Below are 18,186 nucleotides of genomic sequence, written 5' to 3' on the forward strand. Positions count from 1 at the left end.
GGAAGGGGAGACAGTTTGTGTTTGTAAGAGAATATATAATGTGTGTGTGTGTGCTGATATGTGTGGCACAGAGCGTGTGTGTCTGCTAGCAGGAGAAATCATGACTGTAACAATATACTGCATTTCCTTTTTATGACTTAATTCATAGGAACAATCAGTCAGGGAGCATAGATATAATTAGAGTACTAGACAGGCTGATGTGTGAAATTACAATGAGCTCAGAGGATATATGATTGACTGGTGCTGGACGGGGCTTTTAGACTGGTGCTTAATGAACCCAGTATCCTATTTAAAATTCATATTTACCCCTGGAACTTTCTTATTCCTACATTTCATTGTGACAATATAGCTGGTTGATAAATATATGTTTAATGCAAGTGATTCCATATTATTTTAACTGACTTGTATCAAAGAGTTTAACTTTGAAAGTACATTTTTTTAGGGGACAAACACTCTCTCACCTCAATCAGAAGATACAGCATTCGCCCTTCAAATTCACTGATCTCTGTTCAATAAACATTTTACATTCTTTATAGATAGAATAGGTTTACCAGCATGGCTTTAACTACGAGAGACCGATGCTGATTTAGGGATAAGCGGCTGAAAGATGGATGGATGGATTATATGTACTTTACTCATCCGAACACTGGAGGGCGACATAACATTAGTGTTTCACTATGGAATGACGTTTGAAGTCTCGTCCCCGCGCTGGTTGTTTTGATGGGCTTCGCAGCGACTAACCGGAAGCGCCTGGATCCGGGCAGGATGCCGCATCGGCCCGGTATTCTCTTAACCCCAATTTGGTCCGCTACGCCGCCGGGCGCCTTTCCCCTCCGTGTCCACATGCGCTGTTCTTCGGCGCGGTCTCGTTAGGCACCGTTTCGCGGCTGTTGACTGAAACTGTTTGCGGGTGACCGTATAATTTTTGCACACCGGTGACTCGGCTGGTGTGTTATCCTCCCCTGCTGGCTTCGACGCTGCTTATTTCCATTCAGATCGCAGGCCGCCGTTTTAGGATCAGGATGTCCGCGTAATTAGCAAAATGCATCGGGGACGTCGGCTGCAGTGATCGCGCCTGACAGCGGTACCAGGGTGGGTAGTAGCTGGTTAGATAGTCGCTTGGGACAGATTCATCCTCATACGGGTTCGGGCGCCTTTAGCCAGGGTGTTTCTGCTGACAGAGGAACCATGGCTTCCGACTTGCAAGCGAAATACAGCAAGCTGGCCCAGGAATATTCAAAGGTAAGGAGATGCTGGGGGCTGTTAAACGGGATGGTGTCCTCTGCCGGTACTGCTGGATTCAACAGATGGAAATTTTAGAGTAAAGCTACTTTTTTTTTTGGTCGTAGGTTAAACAAAAAAATAGCCATATAAAATCAGGTATTGACAGTGCATGTTCAGTGCATGAAGTGAACTTTTTGCAAAACATGTAAAGTTATGTAGGCGAAGTCTTCTGGTTTAAGCCATATCATTAAGTGTTTTTTGCCTATGTATTGCATTCCTATTTGTTGCTGTTGCGTTTTGTAAACTGTTGAAAAGCAGTAGGGTTTGGCGGTTTAGATTTGAGTCATCCTAAAAACTGCCTCTTTGAGCTCCGACTGAGCCAGATCTTGGTTGTTTATGTGGTTTGCGTGTAGTCTCTATAAGGTGAAATATCTTGTAGTTTATGGCTACGACAACGGGCAGGCATTTGAGGTCTATAACACAAGTCCAGAGTCTGCAGCCCTGCTTCCGAGATTAATGTTCACTCGTTTATGAATCTGCATTACTCGCTGTTGGGTGGGGCGGGTCGAGTGAGTTAATAAGAATGTGAGTTGTCACGTAATGCTTAAGTGCGCAAAACCTTTGAGTATCCCCCCACCCCGACCCCGCCACCCCCATGTCATGAGACAGTGGTTCTGGTCAACAAGCAGCAGTCACACCTGCTGTGCCAGAAAGCTGAGGAATAGCAGTCATAAAGTTTCTGCATGTGTGTGCGCGCGCATTAACTTTTTTTTTTCCTGCAGCTCCGGGCGCAGAACCAGGTCCTGAAGAAGGCGGTTGTGGATGAGCAAGCATCATCAGCCTCTCTTAAGGTACCGACCCATCACCTTCACTCTGGTTGTTCTGCCTCTAGGGAAATTCAGCTGTTCTGAAAAACATCCACTCTGAACTTCCATTAATGTCTTTGCTGCCTCGAATGAAGGCACTGGTAAATCCAATTATGTCAGTATGGATGTTTCCAGATCTGCGCATCCAGAAATTGTGACTGCACCACTGCAGACAGGAAGTCCCGCCCAGTGGGCACGTTTGTTCCGTGCAATGTCATCTGCAGTTCCTTATCTTGATGGATTTTAATGCCAGACATTAGTTGATTTTAATTGCATAGAATGAATTGCTAAAGCTTCTAAGGAAAAATTGGCCTTGATGTTTAAATAATTATCACAATCACGTGATTGAAAGCTGGGAGGAGAATGATGCAGGAAGCCTCGGCCCAGGATGACCAGACTCCTCACCAGCATCTGCCCTTCCCGCCTCCAGGAGCAGCTGAAACAGAAGGACCAGAGTCTGCGCAAGTTGGAGCAGGAGATGGACAGCCTGAGCTTCCGAAACCAGCAGCTGGCCAAGCGTGTGGAGCTTCTGCAGGGAGAACTGGCTACCAGCGAGGCTAAGGGCAAGAAGAGCCGGGTATGAGGGCCAGGGGTGTGGGGGGGCGGGGGCAGACCTTAAGGGCATGCCGGATGAGGGAGTCTGAGGAATGATCCACGGCTTTTTCATCCCACACCTGTCCGCACAGACCAAAGGCGACTCGCCCTCTCAGCAGGGCCTGCAGGCCCAGAGTGTGTTTAATGAGGACCTGAAGAACAAGATACAGGAGAACGAGAGGCTGCACATCCAGGTGAGGGCCAGCGGCACAGTCACTCTCCAGCCTGAAGATGAGGGATACATGCTGTACAAGTGTTGGATGATTGCATGCTTTTCAGTGGACTCGCACCCCTCTGTGCTACTGCCTGCCTTGTCCTGTGCTTCCTGGGATGGGCTGCAGGCCCCCATTGACCTTGAGTTGCAGTCTGTCTCAGTGCAAGGTTCTCCTGTTTGATCTGCACCTTTGTCTGGTTAAACAAGTGTTTCCAAATATGGTCTTTGGGGACTTAGACATCCACGTTTTTGCCAGGAGGGAGCAAAAACATGGACCGTTTGTGGGTCTCTGAGGACCGGGTTGGGAAATACTGGGTTTAAACTGTAACTGAAAGTCCACAGAGGCAAGAAGATTTACTCCCCTCCTCACCCCCCCCCCCCCAGTTCTTCGAAGCAGACGAGCAGCACCGTCGACAGGAGGCGGAGTTTCGGGTCCGGCTGGAGGAGCTGGAGCGGGAATCGGGGCAGCACCAGACCGTGGTGGACGGGCTCAACCAGAAGTACACAGAAACCATCGAGAAGCTGCAGAGGGACAAAACTCGGCTGGAGGTCAGAAGATGTAACCGCATGGAGGCCCAACAAGTCATACTTAGTCATGCGAAAAAGAAAGTGCACCCTCTCTCAGTTCTGTGCTTTATTACATAATTAAAAAAATTATCTGGTCCTGAACAGGTCTTTAAATTATGTAAATATAACCTCATATAAACAGCAACACATGACATGTTACACCATGATGCAGAGGTAGTGTGGAAAAATTAAGTACACCCTGAGGCAGACATTTCAGGTCCAGAAAGTAAAAATCCAGACCGAGATTTTGTTTCAGTCAACCAGTTGAGTACTCTGTGACTGTAACTCTTTATACTCAACTGGTTGATTGGTTTAGATATTTACTTTCTGGATCTGAAATGTCCACCTCTGACTAAACCCTTACTGCTTCTGTAGGAATTAAGAGGGTAAGTAGCAGCCAGGTGCTGCTGATCAAATGCACTTGATTAATTGATCATCAGCAAGTGTGACCAGCTCAATTAAAAGCGGAAATTTTGGCAGTTTGCTGGTCTGGAGCGTTCAGGTGTGTATTAACACAATGCCGAGGATTATCCCGAAACGTAAAACCTTAGAATTGAAAATACATGGCTTTCCACCTGTAAGGTCACCTGACGCCCACTGTGCAAACCGGTGCTCCTTCAGTTATTGGCCGAATGTTCTGCAGTGAACAGCCTCTGATTGGTCACCGCGTTTTACAGTAACCGCCAGAGTGATTAGGTTCGCGGTTTATGGTTTTACTAAAGCAAGCTAGGTGTTATAATTAGGGATTTCTGTGCTGGGGGGGGTGCAAGGGTGTTAGAGGTTTATGGCACTGAAGAGCGGCAGCTAGACACTGTGGGGGGAGATTTATGGAAAGAGGCTGAAGAAGAATTTACCTGGGAGGAGCCGCTGCGATGAGGCAGATGGTGGGGCGGTAATGATGCTTTCGGTGAATTGGTTTGGATCCCCTGCCTGCAGGTGAAGGGGCAGACACTGGAGAGAGAGGCGAAGGAGTGCCGCCTGCGAACGGACGAGTGGTGAGCAGCCGTCTAGTGACCTCATCGGCATCCTGTCAGTCACAATCAGGATTTTGAGCAGTCGATGTAGCGATTGGTGCTGGTTTTGCTTTGGGTTCACCGATTGGTCGGTTGACTCTGGCTGGGTGTGTCTGCCTCTCGTCTGCAGCCAACAGCAGCTGAAGAAGTACCAGACGGAGCTCAGCAGGCAGCTGGAGCAGAGCAGCAGTGTGATCCAGGAGAAGGTCCCTTTCAATGACACCAGTGAGTGAGACAAGCAGCGCAGCAGCTCTCTGCTCGAGGTCCCATGACACAAGTGACATAAATTAAAAACCAACTATGTGGTTAATGTTCCACAAATGCACAAGTGCAAATCAGGCACCATTGCCCAAGAGTTTCTGCATATTCTGCTGGCCTCTTTTCAAGTTTTTATTTACACTGTAATTTTTCATGGTGGATAGGTGACTTCTTTTTTGTCAGGGGTCTAGAATGTTCCCTTTCAAAGCCCCAGGCCATGTGAGACTCTATTGGTTAAGGGAGGATTAAAGGGTGACTCTCGATGCAGTGGCGAGTGCCGGGAGTCTCTCTTCAGGGAGGCTGTGTGGGCTGTGCACATCCCCACTGCCCGGCTCAGAAAGGGGAAGTCTGCCGCCCACCGAGTCCTCAGAGTTTAGCGAAGTGAAACCCCCCCCCCCCCAAAGACCTCTCTGGCCTTCAGAGCCCCTGTGGATGAGCTGGTTGATTCATGACTGAAAGTCAGAGTTGTTGAGAAATGTTTGACTTTTTGTTTTTTTAATATATTATTAAGAAATGTGTAACCATGGGAGATGAATGCTGGTAACGCTGTGGTTCCCCCTCCCCCACCCCCCCAGAATTAAATGACTACAATTCCTTGAACGTCCCTCCACACAACCGGAGACACCAGGTGAGAAGCCATCTCCATACTCTCTCCCAAATGTCTTCTTAATCCCCCCCCTCCACCTTTTTTAAATACCCCCTCATAATTGTTATTATGGGATGGCACTGTAGCCGCACACGTCGATTTCTCTTCCTGCAGCCCAAAGCCATGCAGGCTGATAAGTGTCTCTGTATTGCTTGTTGTCTGCCTGCTAAAAACTGGATACTAAACATGTCGAAAGTCTTTTCTTTTTTTAAGTTACTTATGTGCTAAGGTCAGGGCTGGGTAGGGATATGGTTATTTTAGTCAGCATCATTGTGCATCCAGCGTTGGACTGGCATCCCCTTCGCGGTGTACCTCAGCTGGGGTTACACTACTGGTCCTCTCCTGGTCTTGCACCAGGATGTGCAGTTGGATGGATGGATGGATGGATGATGATATTCCATGATGTTATTTATTGTCCCCATAAACTAACGGCTCTCATGTTTTAGTCTCAGAGACCCTATTCTAAGGTCAGACTCCGCCCCTGTGTGGCCTGGCCCCGCCCCTAACCTAACCAGGCCCTGCCTCCTCTGTCAGCTGAAGGCACGTGATGTGGCCGCCCAGGCTCTCGCCTTCATCCAGGACCTGGTAGCGGCGCTGCTGAACTTCCACAGCTACACGGAACAGAGGGTGCACATCTACCCGCTGGACTCCTCCATCGAGCCCGTGTCCCCACTCAACCAGAGGGTAGGAGCCCGGGGACGCCCCACCCCCACCCTGCGCCCGCTGTACCCGCTGCTTTGTCATTCTTCTGAAATCGGTTCCTCGTTTGTTTTTCTGTCCGCATTCTCTCTCGTGACATCTGCGCATCTCCGCCCTCTCGCAGTTCGCGCAGTACCTGCACGAGAATGCAGCACATGTGCGCCCCCTAGAGGAGGGCCTGCAGCAACTGCACCAGAGCATCACCGAGGACACGGTCACCACGCTGGTGAGGCCTGCCGGCGGCCCGACTGCGTGTATCCCGGATTCCCGTACATATTAGCGATCGTTAGTGGTACGCTAATGTGGCAGCATGGCGGTTTGGCCTTTAATTTAATTAGCAGCTAGTCTGTCACTGTTAGCGGTCAGCAATTTATGGGTACTGGTGGGACAGCATTTATTGCCACTCCCCCCTGTTTTGTTGCCTTCGTCTGAAGGAGACGGCGGTGAAGCTTCAGGATTTCTCCCGCCACTTTGCCTCCTACACCTGCTTCCTCCAGAAGATACTACCATACCAGCTGAAAAGGTCTGTTGGTTTTTTTTTGTCTCGTCTTTTCCCCTCCATTGTTTGGTTTGTTCCTGCTTCCCTATCCTGGGTATGTGGTGTCGTTCTACAGCTGTGGTGGGTGTCAGACACTCACATCAGTTCTGACCGTTCTTTTTGCTGTGTCCGGCCTCCCATAGTCTGGAAGAAGAATGCGAGGTGCCTCTCTGCACGCCCTCCCTCAAGGCCAAGAATGAGGAGCTCAAGGGGGATATGAAGAGGGTGACGGCCGTGTTTGAGAAGCTGCAGACCTACATCAGCCTGCTGGGCTTACCCAGTGAGTGAAACCAGAGGCGGGAGGCTGGTGTCTGCTCAGCGGATGCACTATTGTGAGCTTCCACTAGAGGCAGTGCTGTGTGAGTCAGGCTGGGACAAATTTTGAAGACTCTCCTGCTTCTCTTGATTTCAGTGATGATTAGCACTTAAGCCAGAAAGCTTGGAGTCCTGCCTGAGTGTCCTTATAATAATACGCGTCTTTCCTTGAGTCCGTGTTGTGGTTTGTGTGCTCAGTTTCACAGACACACAGAATAGACCAGAGCACAGCGGCATAATCGAAGTAGTCTGTCATAACTGGTGATCGTTTAATTCCTCCGGAAACGGGCGGGTCACTCTTTTTGCCTAAAACTAGCCAGCTCTGGTTTCTCCATGATGAAGATGGCAGCTGTCGGAGCAGAGCGAGTTAATATTTTCGCTTCTCCTTTTGCGTTTAGGAGGAGTTTCGTGGCCGGAGGGGGGAGAGAGTAGAAGAAAGGCTAGATAATAGAGAATCCTGGGATGCCAGAGGGCAATAGGAGACTAGGAAGATTGCTTTCTTGTGTTTATAAGCCTCTGGGCTCTGGTCCAGGATACCAGTTGGCTAAAATACTTGAAACCGTACTCATACTATTGTTGTGTCCTTATTGTCTCTTGTATCATTTCGTCAGCTAATTGGGTTCTGATTCCCTCTGCTGTGTGCCGATCATCAAAAACCAGTCGGTGCAGGTTTATTTCTGAATATTTCACTAAACTGGAGTGTTTATTCCCGAGCAGCTTTCTGCACTGTGCTTGGCAATCTGTACAGTTATTTGTCTATGGGGAAATGCATCTCTCTGCTCATGTGTGGTTTGCGGCGTAGCGTAAAATGCAGACACTAGGGGGAGCTCTGAGTTTCACCGCTCTTCCCACAGGCGCCCGTCCGGTCGCCCTGCCACAGAGCAGCTCCACTGCAGTCTTCACTCAGCTAGCAGCTTGTCTGCATGGCCTGCAGGATGCTGTGAAAGGTAAGGGAGGGCAGGTACAGTTTGCCCATCAGGATGTAGATCCGGCATGCCTGCTTTCGTTCGGTTGTGATGGCCATCATATAGTTTTTTCTTGCGTCCCATAATAGCTGAGCACCTCAGGTTTGTTTGTGGAATCATTGCTGGGTTCAACTAGTAAGTAGCCAGAAGGCCCAGGGGCCCCTTGGGCTCCTGCCTGAAGTCTCCCTGTTCCCCTTGGGGTCCATCATGACCCCGGCTTGTGGCGCTTCACTGCCTGCCCCTGGCCTGGCCTGTCTAATGGCCGCAGTGTCTGTGGACTTTTTGTTCTTGGCTTGTCTGGCAAATCCAGGGCTCTTTGAGCCAGAGGCAAGGGGGGTACTGAGCTGCAGCCTGAGCATTTTGGGGGCTTTAGGGTGTTTGGTGAACGGTGCAGAATTCCAGCTGCAAAATTCCAGATAATATTGTTTTCAGTAGTTTTCCTGTTTTAACTTTCTTTTGGTCTGATGTGTTTTTGATTTGTAAAAAGCGTTGCAATCAAGCACAAGTGAATCGAGCCGAAACCTTTCATAGAAATTGTTGATGAAGCAGTTTGATTTATGACTGTAAAGTTTACATGGATGTGCTGTGCAAACCTCCCCCCCCCCTCCCAGAGATGTCAAAACACTACACCCAGAAAGCCACACTGGAGCTGGAGTTGCCCACGGCGACAGAGAAGCTTCGCACCACCAATGAGTGCCTGATTTCTTCCCTTTGCTGCCTCACCAACTGCACTGGAAAGGTAGTACTGTGTGGATAGGGCTGTCAAATAAGGCCAGCTGGTTAATGAGAAAAACAGTGAGTGGGAGGGACCTGTAAATGTGAATAACTAGCATTTATCAGCTAAGAAATGGCCAGTGATCCTTGGAACTCGTCTTATTGTCCCATCAGTATTTTAAGACTTAAACATATCTATTAGCTCACATGATATAACCTCGTCACTTTGGTGGTGTGAATTTATTTTTTATTTTTTTCCTTCCCTCTCCTCACTCGACGGTCTCCATGTCCCCTGCATACAGATAGCCACCTTCTTCAGCAACAACCTGGATTTTTTCGTGTCATCGGCTGGTTACGGGCCTAGGGGCGGGACAGACACCCTCAACCCCCTGCACGCTGAGAGCATGCTGAGGAACAAGAAGCAGGCGGCGGCCTTCATGCGGGTCCTCAAGAAGGTCGGTGTAGGCGTCCGTGTTGTGCCCGACCGGATCTGTCCGACACTGGGGATATGCAATGCCAGGTTTCAGTTAATGGATGCAGTCTGAGAGTGACTTGCTGGCAAATCAAACTGCTTAATGAGTCCAGTTTGTACTATTCAAAGGTCAGTTTTTTTCAGGTGATAGTGTGGCAGGCCTGTAGCCCTAAGAACATAAGATGATTCTTTGCCTGGTGGCCTGATTTCATTGTTCCTATTTAGCATTTGACACAACCAGAAAAAGTGCAGTAGTTTGAATAAATTCACTGTCCATGGTTTAACAGCAAAGATGATAATCGCTCATTGTCACATGGAAACCGCTGGCGTGTTACGGGCCATGCTCAGTGACCCTGTCGAAACTCGACAGAATCTGATTACCTGTCTGAGCACGGCCAGTTTGAACTGGTTGGGAAACACGCCTTTTTATTAATTGCTATTAAGTGTATAAAGGACACCGTTGTATCTTAACGGATGAGGAGGGTGTGATATTTAACCCCCTCCTGTCTGTGTGCTTGCCTGCCTCACCCGCGTTGACCTGCCCACCGCAGCCCCGCCCCGAGTCTGTGCCATACCAGGAGGCCCTGTCCAATCGGCGCATCCTGACCAGCTCCACCGAGAGCCGGGAGGGCCTCAGCCAGCAGGTACTCTGCCGCACCCCCAGGTTTCACGTTGGGTACGCCTTCTAGGGTGAAATCTCTCCTTAACCATGTCACTCCCCCCCCCCCAGGTCCAGCAGAGCCAGGAGAAGATAGCACGTCTGGAGCAGGAGAAGGAGCACTGGCTTTTGGAGGCCCAGTTGGGCCGGGTACGGCTGGAGAAGGAGAACCAGCGCATCTCCCAGCTGGAGGCCCAGCTCTCTGCTGCCCTGGGCACTGCACCCGCCCCTGAAAGCCTCCCCGGCGAGGGAGACGGTACCCCGGCCAGCCAAGAGGAGGCAGAGCTGGAGGAGAGGGGCGCCGGGAAGGAGTTCTCGCAGTCCACAAGCCTGGTTCGCAAACCCGTATCCACACTGTACATCTGTTATCTCACTGAGCAGAAGTCAAAGCTGGACACACTGCATCTGCCAGGGAATGATTGCAGTAACACAAGGCTGCCTTATACAGACAGATGCTACATTAATTCTTGACTCCCCAGTACCGTATGCTAGTGGCCAAAATTGTGGAAACGCTTTGTTTTTACATATTGTGGAATATTATTCCATTTACCTCTTACTTATTTAATAGCCCATGTATGATATTTGTAATATCCTTTGTTTATAAACAATACCACTAGTCTTCATGTAGTCATTTTTAAAGCCTAATGCCAAAAATGTTAGGCCTTCCGCCGTTTTGGCCACTAGTATAAATACCACAGGCACGGAATCATTGAGTGAAGATTTATATTGATATGTCTGTTAAACAAAGCATTCCAATGCATTTCTTAAATCAAAGTTTGTCAGATGCACAAAAGTATGGCAGACAGTGATAGATACAGTCAAGAAATGAGTTTCCCTGCGGTGGACTAAGTATGATTAAGCACAAATAAAACGTATTTAAAAATATGTTAATATATAAAATGTATATTTAAATACATAATAAAATCAAACAGAGTAAGGAAAAAAATAGAAATATGCTGTGTGCATGCTAGCAGCCTGATTAGCTATTGAGTAGCCTCGCTGCCTGAGGGCGGACACTGTTACGGTGTGTCTGTCCATGTGCCGATACTCCAGTTGGTAGGAATGTCTGGCCTCCATGAACATAGTGTTCTTGCTAGCAGCCTGATTAGCTATTGAGTAGCTTAAGCGAAAGATGTAGCTTTAAGGCACCTACTTGTCCTGGATGTCAGGCAGATCACAACCAGTGATACTCTGTGCTGTTTAAGAGCTGCACAGCTGCCATACCATGCAGGGGGATCCATAGCCTTTGGTGGGGGGGGGGGTTGTCTTTAATGAGCTTGGATGTCATTAAGGTACATGCTGAAGCACTTAATTAGTACAAACACTTGCTATTGAAGTTGCTCGGGTTATTATCTTCTCAGTTAATTAGTTAACCCGTAATCACAGTTTATGGACTTCACGTGCAATTATCTCAACCTCCCCCTCCCAAATCACCATTTGGTGTTTGGTAACTTCCATCTGCCTTCTTTCTCCAAAAACAGATTGGCATGCTGACCACGACCCCCAGCAGCGAAGATGTAAGTTGCCCCCCCTCCGTACCCCTTTCTGCACAGTGTACTTCAGTGAGAAGTGGTCTGTCCTGCCTTGTGGGCCATTCCTCACACCCCTGTCGACCTGCCTCCATTCCTACTGCAAAGGGCATTTCTTTGCTGCGCTGACGGCTTATAGCTTTCCGCTCCAGTCTCCAAGGCTCTGCAGTGGTAGTATATTTCCCCCTCCCCCCCCCCCCCCCCCCGGGATCACTGGACACCAGGCAAATGGGGCATAAATCTGAGTGGTGTGCCTTGGCAGCCCTTACCCACAATCCCCCTCTGCAGGTGGGAGATGAGCAGTCGAGGGAGCAGCTGATAAAAAGCCACTACATGGGCCGGATTGGGGAGCTCACCACGCAGCTGCAGGTGTCCGACAGCAAGGCGGTCCACTTTAACGCGGAGGTGAGAGCGGTGCATGGGCGCACACACACACACACACACACGTGTGCGGCCAAACACGGAAACCGGCAGGGGGAACCCCAAACGCGCCCTTCTGACAGTCATAGTTTCCATGAACATGAAGCACACTCGCCTGCTCACAGTAGGCTCACACACCATAAATAAGCCTAAATTTACACTGATGTCTGATTTCCTTTGCTGCCTGCACTTCCTATATGTATTAATAATCTGTAGGCTCTACACTTCTCCTTTTCCCCTCCGTTGTGAATTCCTTCCTTCCGACTCCCAAATCACTTGATCGTTTCACCACTCATAGAGAATGTGGATTTTTTTTTTTTTTTTTTGCATGTGTGTATACTTGCACGCACGCACACACACACACACACACACACACAAGTTGGTGTACCTCTCTACATAGGGACCGTCCATTTATTTCTATAGGAAAAACCCTAATCCCCATCACAACACCCTTAACCTCTCTACCCATTCCTAACCTTAACCATAAGTAACCAACCCAAATACAAGACTTTTGGTATTTTTTTATTTTTTTAATTGCATTCACAGATTTTTAGAAATTTCAGGTTTTACTACACTTTGGGGACAAATTGGTCCTCAAATGTGATCTATGCAAACACACACACACACACACACACTTCCCGTTAATCCCTCATAGATGGGGAGGTGTCCATCGTGTCAGAATACATAGCTGAATTCTCTGGCCCCCACCCTTTGGGCTCTTAGTCCATCCCCAGCCCTCCCTTTTCTGTTTTCTTCCAACGCCTTTCATTCACATCACTGGGCGGGGGGGGGGGGGGGGGGGGGTGTTGATACATCCGATTTATGTGCAGAAGTTTGACCTCGTCATCACTCCTATTCAGGCATGTTCTCAAGTGAAATTAGCACGCAGCATAGATTGTTAGTTCCATTAGTCACATGTTTGTGGCAATGCATCATGGGAGTGACAGGGTGCCTGATTGTGACTCAATTTGGTCACATGTTGCTGACCCGCCCTTTTATTTATATTTATATATATTTATATATATATATATATATTTGTCACTCCCTCCTGGATGGTTTACTGTGGAAGAAAACTTCATAAGCTAACAGATTTCAGTGCTTGTGTTACTGTTGGGTTTGGGATTGGTTCCCAGTATGCAGCTTCCCTGTCCATGAAGTAAAGCTCTCAGCTGTTGCCCACCCCCACAGTGCCGTGCCCTGGCCAAGCGGCTTACCCTGGCAGAGAAGTCTCGGGAGAGCCTGACTGAGGACCTCAAGCAGGCTGGTCAGAACACGTCCCGTCTGCAGGTACAACCCTTACACCACTGGGGATTATAAGAGATCGTGCCTGTCACACTCTGACGAACACCTCCCTCTCCCCATTCAGGATGAACTGACCACCACAAAGCGGAGCTATGAGGACCAGCTGAGCATGATGAGTGACCACCTGTGCAGTATGAACGAGACACTGAGCAGGCAGCGGGAGGAGATAGACACGCTCAAGCTGGGAGGCAAGGTAGGGCGCCCCCTAGTGCCAGTCGATGGTTTGCATATGAAGTCCAGGAGTCCTTCATGTGCCGGTTGGGATACATTAGGTTTCATATCACAAGATCAACAAGCTCTTTTAAAGGGCCAGACCATGTATAATGGGGACGCAGTGTCATTTTTTAAAATTGTGGTTGCAGTGGGGTGTTTGTGTGGGAGGTCTGCAACTGACCAGCAGCAGTCCTAAGCTGCATAGCATGTCTGGGGGTGGCGGGGGAGGGGGGCTGCTGTATAGGGAAAACACCTGACTCAGACTTGGAAAGTTATTGGGGAGGATCCAGGAGGGCCTGTAAAATAGGGCGCATCACGTGTGTCTGCACGTGTGTGAGGGTCTTACTGTGTCTGGCAGATGTGTAATATGGCCGATGAGTCCCCTGTTATTCCCTTTTAGACCAGCTTCTGTTCTGGGTTCTGCCTTGCCCTCCCCCCCCCCCCCCCGCAATCTCTGGGTGCCACTTATGAGCCGAAACCCAATTTGAGGCTGCCCAGGCGGGGACCTGCGATGGTGTTTAAACACAGCTGTGTGGGACCCATGATTTACAGATGTCAGTGAAGCCAGTGATATTTAATCAAAATACAGGTCCAGCTGAGCCAGAACCAACCCCCTCGACAGACAGGCAGACACAGAAACACACACTTACTCAGAAGTGCAGCTGTGATCCTTTGAGGTTCCTGCATGACCTTCACTGTTGAGAAGTAAATAATAAGGCTGTTCTACTTCCTTCCCCCCAGGGAAACTCCAAAAAGAACAAGGGACGATAATGCATCTTTGTACACCCCCACTGGGCGGGACGGGATGCGCACTGAACTTTGGGACCATCCAGCGCCTTTCTGAAACTGTGCTCTGAATGCTGTGGGGCAAATGACCTTTGACTCTCACTGTTGCACAGCGGCGGCATCCATGGAGGGAGTCGCTGGGCTGTCTGCCAGAAGAAACTGATTTTCTATCTCTGTGCACTGTTTGCGAAGTGCTTCCTGTAGGAGTTCTAGGGGGGGTTTGCCACCAGTAAATGGGAATATGAGCTGGAGACATTGCGGGCTGGAGTGTTGACTTGGTCTGGATCTTTAACGCCTGGCAGGAAGGTGTGCGTGTGTGTGTGTGTGTGCGTGTGTGTGTGTGTGCGTGTGCGTGTGCGTGTGCGTGTGCGTGTGCGTGTGCGTGTGTGTGTGTGTGTGTGTGTGTGTGTGTGTGTGTGTGTGTGTGTGTGTGTGTGTGTGTGTGTGTGTGTGTGTGTGTGAGTGACAGTTTGACAGACCGAGGCACTATTAACACGCAGAGGAGCCTGGAAAACATTTCCTATGTCTGCAAACAAATGAACTTCTCTTTGGATTTTTAAACCTTCTGAGAAAAAAGGGACCATTTCCCAGCCACAGGGCCTGGACCCCCCCTCAGGGGCTGCTGCAGGATGTCACCACACCCTCTGCCTCGGTGCACTACCTTCCATGACAGGACATCCCGTCTGACCCCACCAGTCTGCGATGGCCAGGCTGAGAATGCAGGTGCTGAAGAAAGCCAGAGAAGAATTGGGAGGGGGGGGGGGGAGTATTTTTATCAAAACGCATTAACAAAATGAGTTTTTGTTTGTCTTTCATGGTAGTTTTATCAGACAAACAAAATGAAACAATGACGTAGGAGTGAAGATGGATTTTTAAAAACTTACTCAAATGCAGTCGGATTCCTCCCAGTGAGCACCCTACTTTGTAGATGACCTCTCTTTGTGTTTACAAACTGTGATATCTTATTTGATATTGCGAAGCCTGTTCTCTGTAATTACGTCTGTGACAGTGCTGTTCTCTGTTTTAGGGGTGTTCATGGTCGGTGATGTAGTCTGAAAATAACCACTAATGTAACCGTTCTGTAAAGCCTTGGGTGGGCATTTCAGACCCCCCACCAGAAGGGCGGCGCTGTTAAGCTCCTTGACAGGTTTGTGTACTCGGTCTTCGTTTAGTGTTCAGTATTACTGCTCTTATGACTTGTGCTTTTGCTGAGACAGATGCATTTATTAAACACTTTTAAAAAAATATATAATCAGAGTTCAAAACTTATGTTACTGACTGTCTTGGTATGTTATGCTTATCAAATTACTGGACTTCCAAAGGAATGTGTTTAGATAATATACCACCTGTTGGGGATGTTTGTATCTGCTCTGTCTTTTCCCCCTTCATGGCATAAATGATTGGGTCTGTCTTTGAAAAGGTCTTGGTTTGTGTCCGCAGTCTTTAAACACAATCAATATGGAAGTTACTGGAGTGAAAAGGTGAAGGGCTGGACGTCGTGTTTTTGAGAGGCTTTTTTGATGTTGAACTTTTAGTTCATTGATCTTTCATGAAAATATTTATCATTCAAACACTCGGATGTTTCCATTTTCAAGTTTTAAGTTTCAGTAAGAGGGTGTAGGTAGGGTAGGGTAGTGTTTTTTTTCTTTTCTTTTTTTGTAATTGTGTATCTGTGATTGGTCCTTGTGAAAATACTGTTTTAAGCCAATGGGATGCCTCTCCAATTTGTTCACCTTCCAGTGCCGATGGGCCAATAAAGTCTGTGCATCAGAAGGTTGTATGATTTACCCAGACCCTTCCCAGCCCCACTGTCATACCAGTTGGTGCCACTGCCATCACAGAACATGAACGGGAAGGCGGTGCAGACCACTGATGTACCCTAGAGCAAAGTTCTTCAGAATTTTTTTGTAATAACCAAAATGGCATTAAATAATTTTACTATCTGGATAATATGGCATCTCAATGAGGCAGTGTAGTAAGGGACTGTAGACCGTTTCCCTGCCTGCTCCTGCTGCCTCCTGGCTGAAGTCCACAGCATTGGTGGGCTTTTTTCCTACCTCTTAACCAATACCAATCCAGCATTCTTGCTCCAAGTCACTTGGCTTGTTTTTGCCCAAGTATCAGCTATGCCCTTCTCTCATGATTCAAACTGAGTTTGTTCTGTCCAGAAGCGCATAAAGGTTGTATAATAATAAGTAATAATTGATATTTTTATTGATCCCTGTTATTTGGATCCTTTCCACCCCCAACTTGCTCTTGAACCCATCCATAGCAGAGCCCAGGAAGCTGGGGGTTAAGGCTGTTGCTCAAGGACCCCCAGATGTGCTGAGGCTGTACTTGAACTGACAAATGAAATGAGACATGGGTGATGGGGGGGGGGGGGGGGGGGGGTCCCATTTGGAGATGGAGCAAAGCAGGGAAACTCAGGCCACCCAGACTCTCCTGGTCATCGCTTCCTGCCCAGTCCTGAGATCCATCACATCTTCCTGCTCGTGAAGAATTAAAGAGCTTCAGCACAACTTCTTTGAGTCCCAGACTGTGTTGGGAATCCTAAGACATGAAAAAAGACGCTACGCATCACGAGCGAGCCAGTCCCAGCAGGAGTCAATCTGTGGTTTTCCAGTAGGACGAGCAGAGGATGAGCACAGCTGTCTGACAGCTTATTCACGTGCGGATGGTGGAGATGTTCTCATCTGTTGATGGGATCCTGAGGAGAGGCTTTATATGGGGGGGGGGGGATTCTGTAGTGCCGATACCTAAGAGTTGCCGACAGTAACAGGTGTTGGGCGTTCCTGTGCCCCCCCAGCACGCTTCGTGGGTAAGTTGTCTCCTGAGAACACTGTGTGATGGCATTCCCACCCACCCCCACCCTACACAAACCATGACAGTAAGCAGCACCCTTAGATCTCTGATCAGCTTTCACTGTCTGTCTTCCTGCCTCCAGGGCAGCTATGCAATATGCTCTCACGGCCCCCCACGCGCCTCTCTGGGCACATTTCATTGCACATAATTGATAGTTTCTCTCCTTCACTAGTCCTCTGTAATTACCGCCTTAACTTTGAATAAAAGGTGTGGGGGTGGAGGGAGACATTCAGTGAGAAGACCGGCTTTGGGTGCATCCCTTTCGCAGGCTCTAATTTCTCCATGAGTCACTGGCAGAACATGTGAACAAAGGGAGAAGGATAAAGACAGCGGGCCGTTCCCAGCTGTTAGCGCGACAAGAAGTTTCGGCGAACGTAATTCAGATTGATCCTATAAAATAAACATAATAGAAAATCCAGTTTATTTTAAAGTAATTGGTTTTTGGGAAGTACGAAGTTAAGAACCAAGATTTCGAAAGCGATAAGAGAGCTTTATTGTCATTATACTGAGCTATAATAAAAGTTTGTCGACACCTCTTCCTGCACAGCAGTTTTAAAACAATGACAACGGGCTCGATACTCTTCGCCAATTCGCCGCTTCTAAATACAGTTTGTCGTTTTCAAGTTCTTGTTTATGTCTACTTTAATGCATCATTAGTACTGACCTAGGAAGCAAAAAAATCTTCTGCTATAAACAGAAATAAACGTTCCCTAAAATGGCATAACTGGCGCTTCATTCTGCGAGCTTCTGCTGTAACGGGAAGTGGAAAGGTAGTTGGGGATCGGATAATGTTTATGACAAACTGCAGGCTTTTATATCCCTGAGCCTTGGCAGGAAAATAACGCTGCAATGCTGGTGCCGCGTTCGGCTGTTTACACAGCATTGATGAACACCGAAGGTACAACATGTTAGCAGGAAATCCCTGTCCATAACAAACAGAGAACAAACAAGACAACATGACACCAAGCCTGCACCCTTTAACGTTCAGCATCCCACACCATGTCCAGCCCCTGGCTTTCACACCTCTGTCTGCTACAGACGGCTCATGTGTGCGCGAAACCGAAACAAATTATTCAGGATAAACAATTAGTACAGTCAAAACGTAAAAGCAGCACGACACTGTTTCCCCTTGAGCCAATTGTTATAAATATTTAAACATTAAAATAAATTAGCTGTGATTGACGCTTTTGTTTGGGCTACAAAGTCATGGGTGTCGTTGTGTTTAAATTTTAAATCTTTGATCGCGTAATTAGACTAATTAATGTTCACGATTTGGATCGTTAGTACAGATGTCAACATGGGGCAAATACATTTACATTTAAAAAGCGGAT

At 48.2% G+C, this 18,186-nt stretch overlaps 1 protein-coding gene across 1 annotated transcript; it reads left to right on the forward strand.

Annotated features, from left to right (window-relative positions):
- The first annotated feature begins 718 nt into the window (after positions 1 to 718).
- Positions 719 to 15,766, forward strand: ppp1r21 (protein phosphatase 1, regulatory subunit 21). Its single transcript, XM_049002742.1, has 22 exons — positions 719 to 1,242; positions 2,007 to 2,075; positions 2,521 to 2,667; positions 2,777 to 2,878; positions 3,283 to 3,447; positions 4,402 to 4,460; positions 4,609 to 4,703; positions 5,312 to 5,364; positions 5,917 to 6,066; positions 6,206 to 6,307; positions 6,516 to 6,604; positions 6,763 to 6,899; positions 7,789 to 7,881; positions 8,511 to 8,638; positions 8,916 to 9,068; positions 9,637 to 9,729; positions 9,816 to 10,076; positions 11,225 to 11,260; positions 11,561 to 11,677; positions 12,881 to 12,979; positions 13,059 to 13,187; positions 13,949 to 15,766. The coding sequence occupies exons 1-22, from the start codon at positions 1,189 to 1,191 to the stop codon at positions 13,976 to 13,978; spliced, it is 2,361 nt and encodes a 786-aa protein (XP_048858699.1). The 5' UTR covers positions 719 to 1,188; the 3' UTR covers positions 13,979 to 15,766.
- The last annotated feature ends 2,420 nt before the right edge of the window (positions 15,767 to 18,186 follow it).

The sequence above is a fragment of the Brienomyrus brachyistius genome, unplaced genomic scaffold, assembly GCF_023856365.1.
Source record: "Brienomyrus brachyistius isolate T26 unplaced genomic scaffold, BBRACH_0.4 scaffold71, whole genome shotgun sequence".
Lineage (NCBI taxonomy): Eukaryota > Metazoa > Chordata > Actinopteri > Osteoglossiformes > Mormyridae > Brienomyrus > Brienomyrus brachyistius.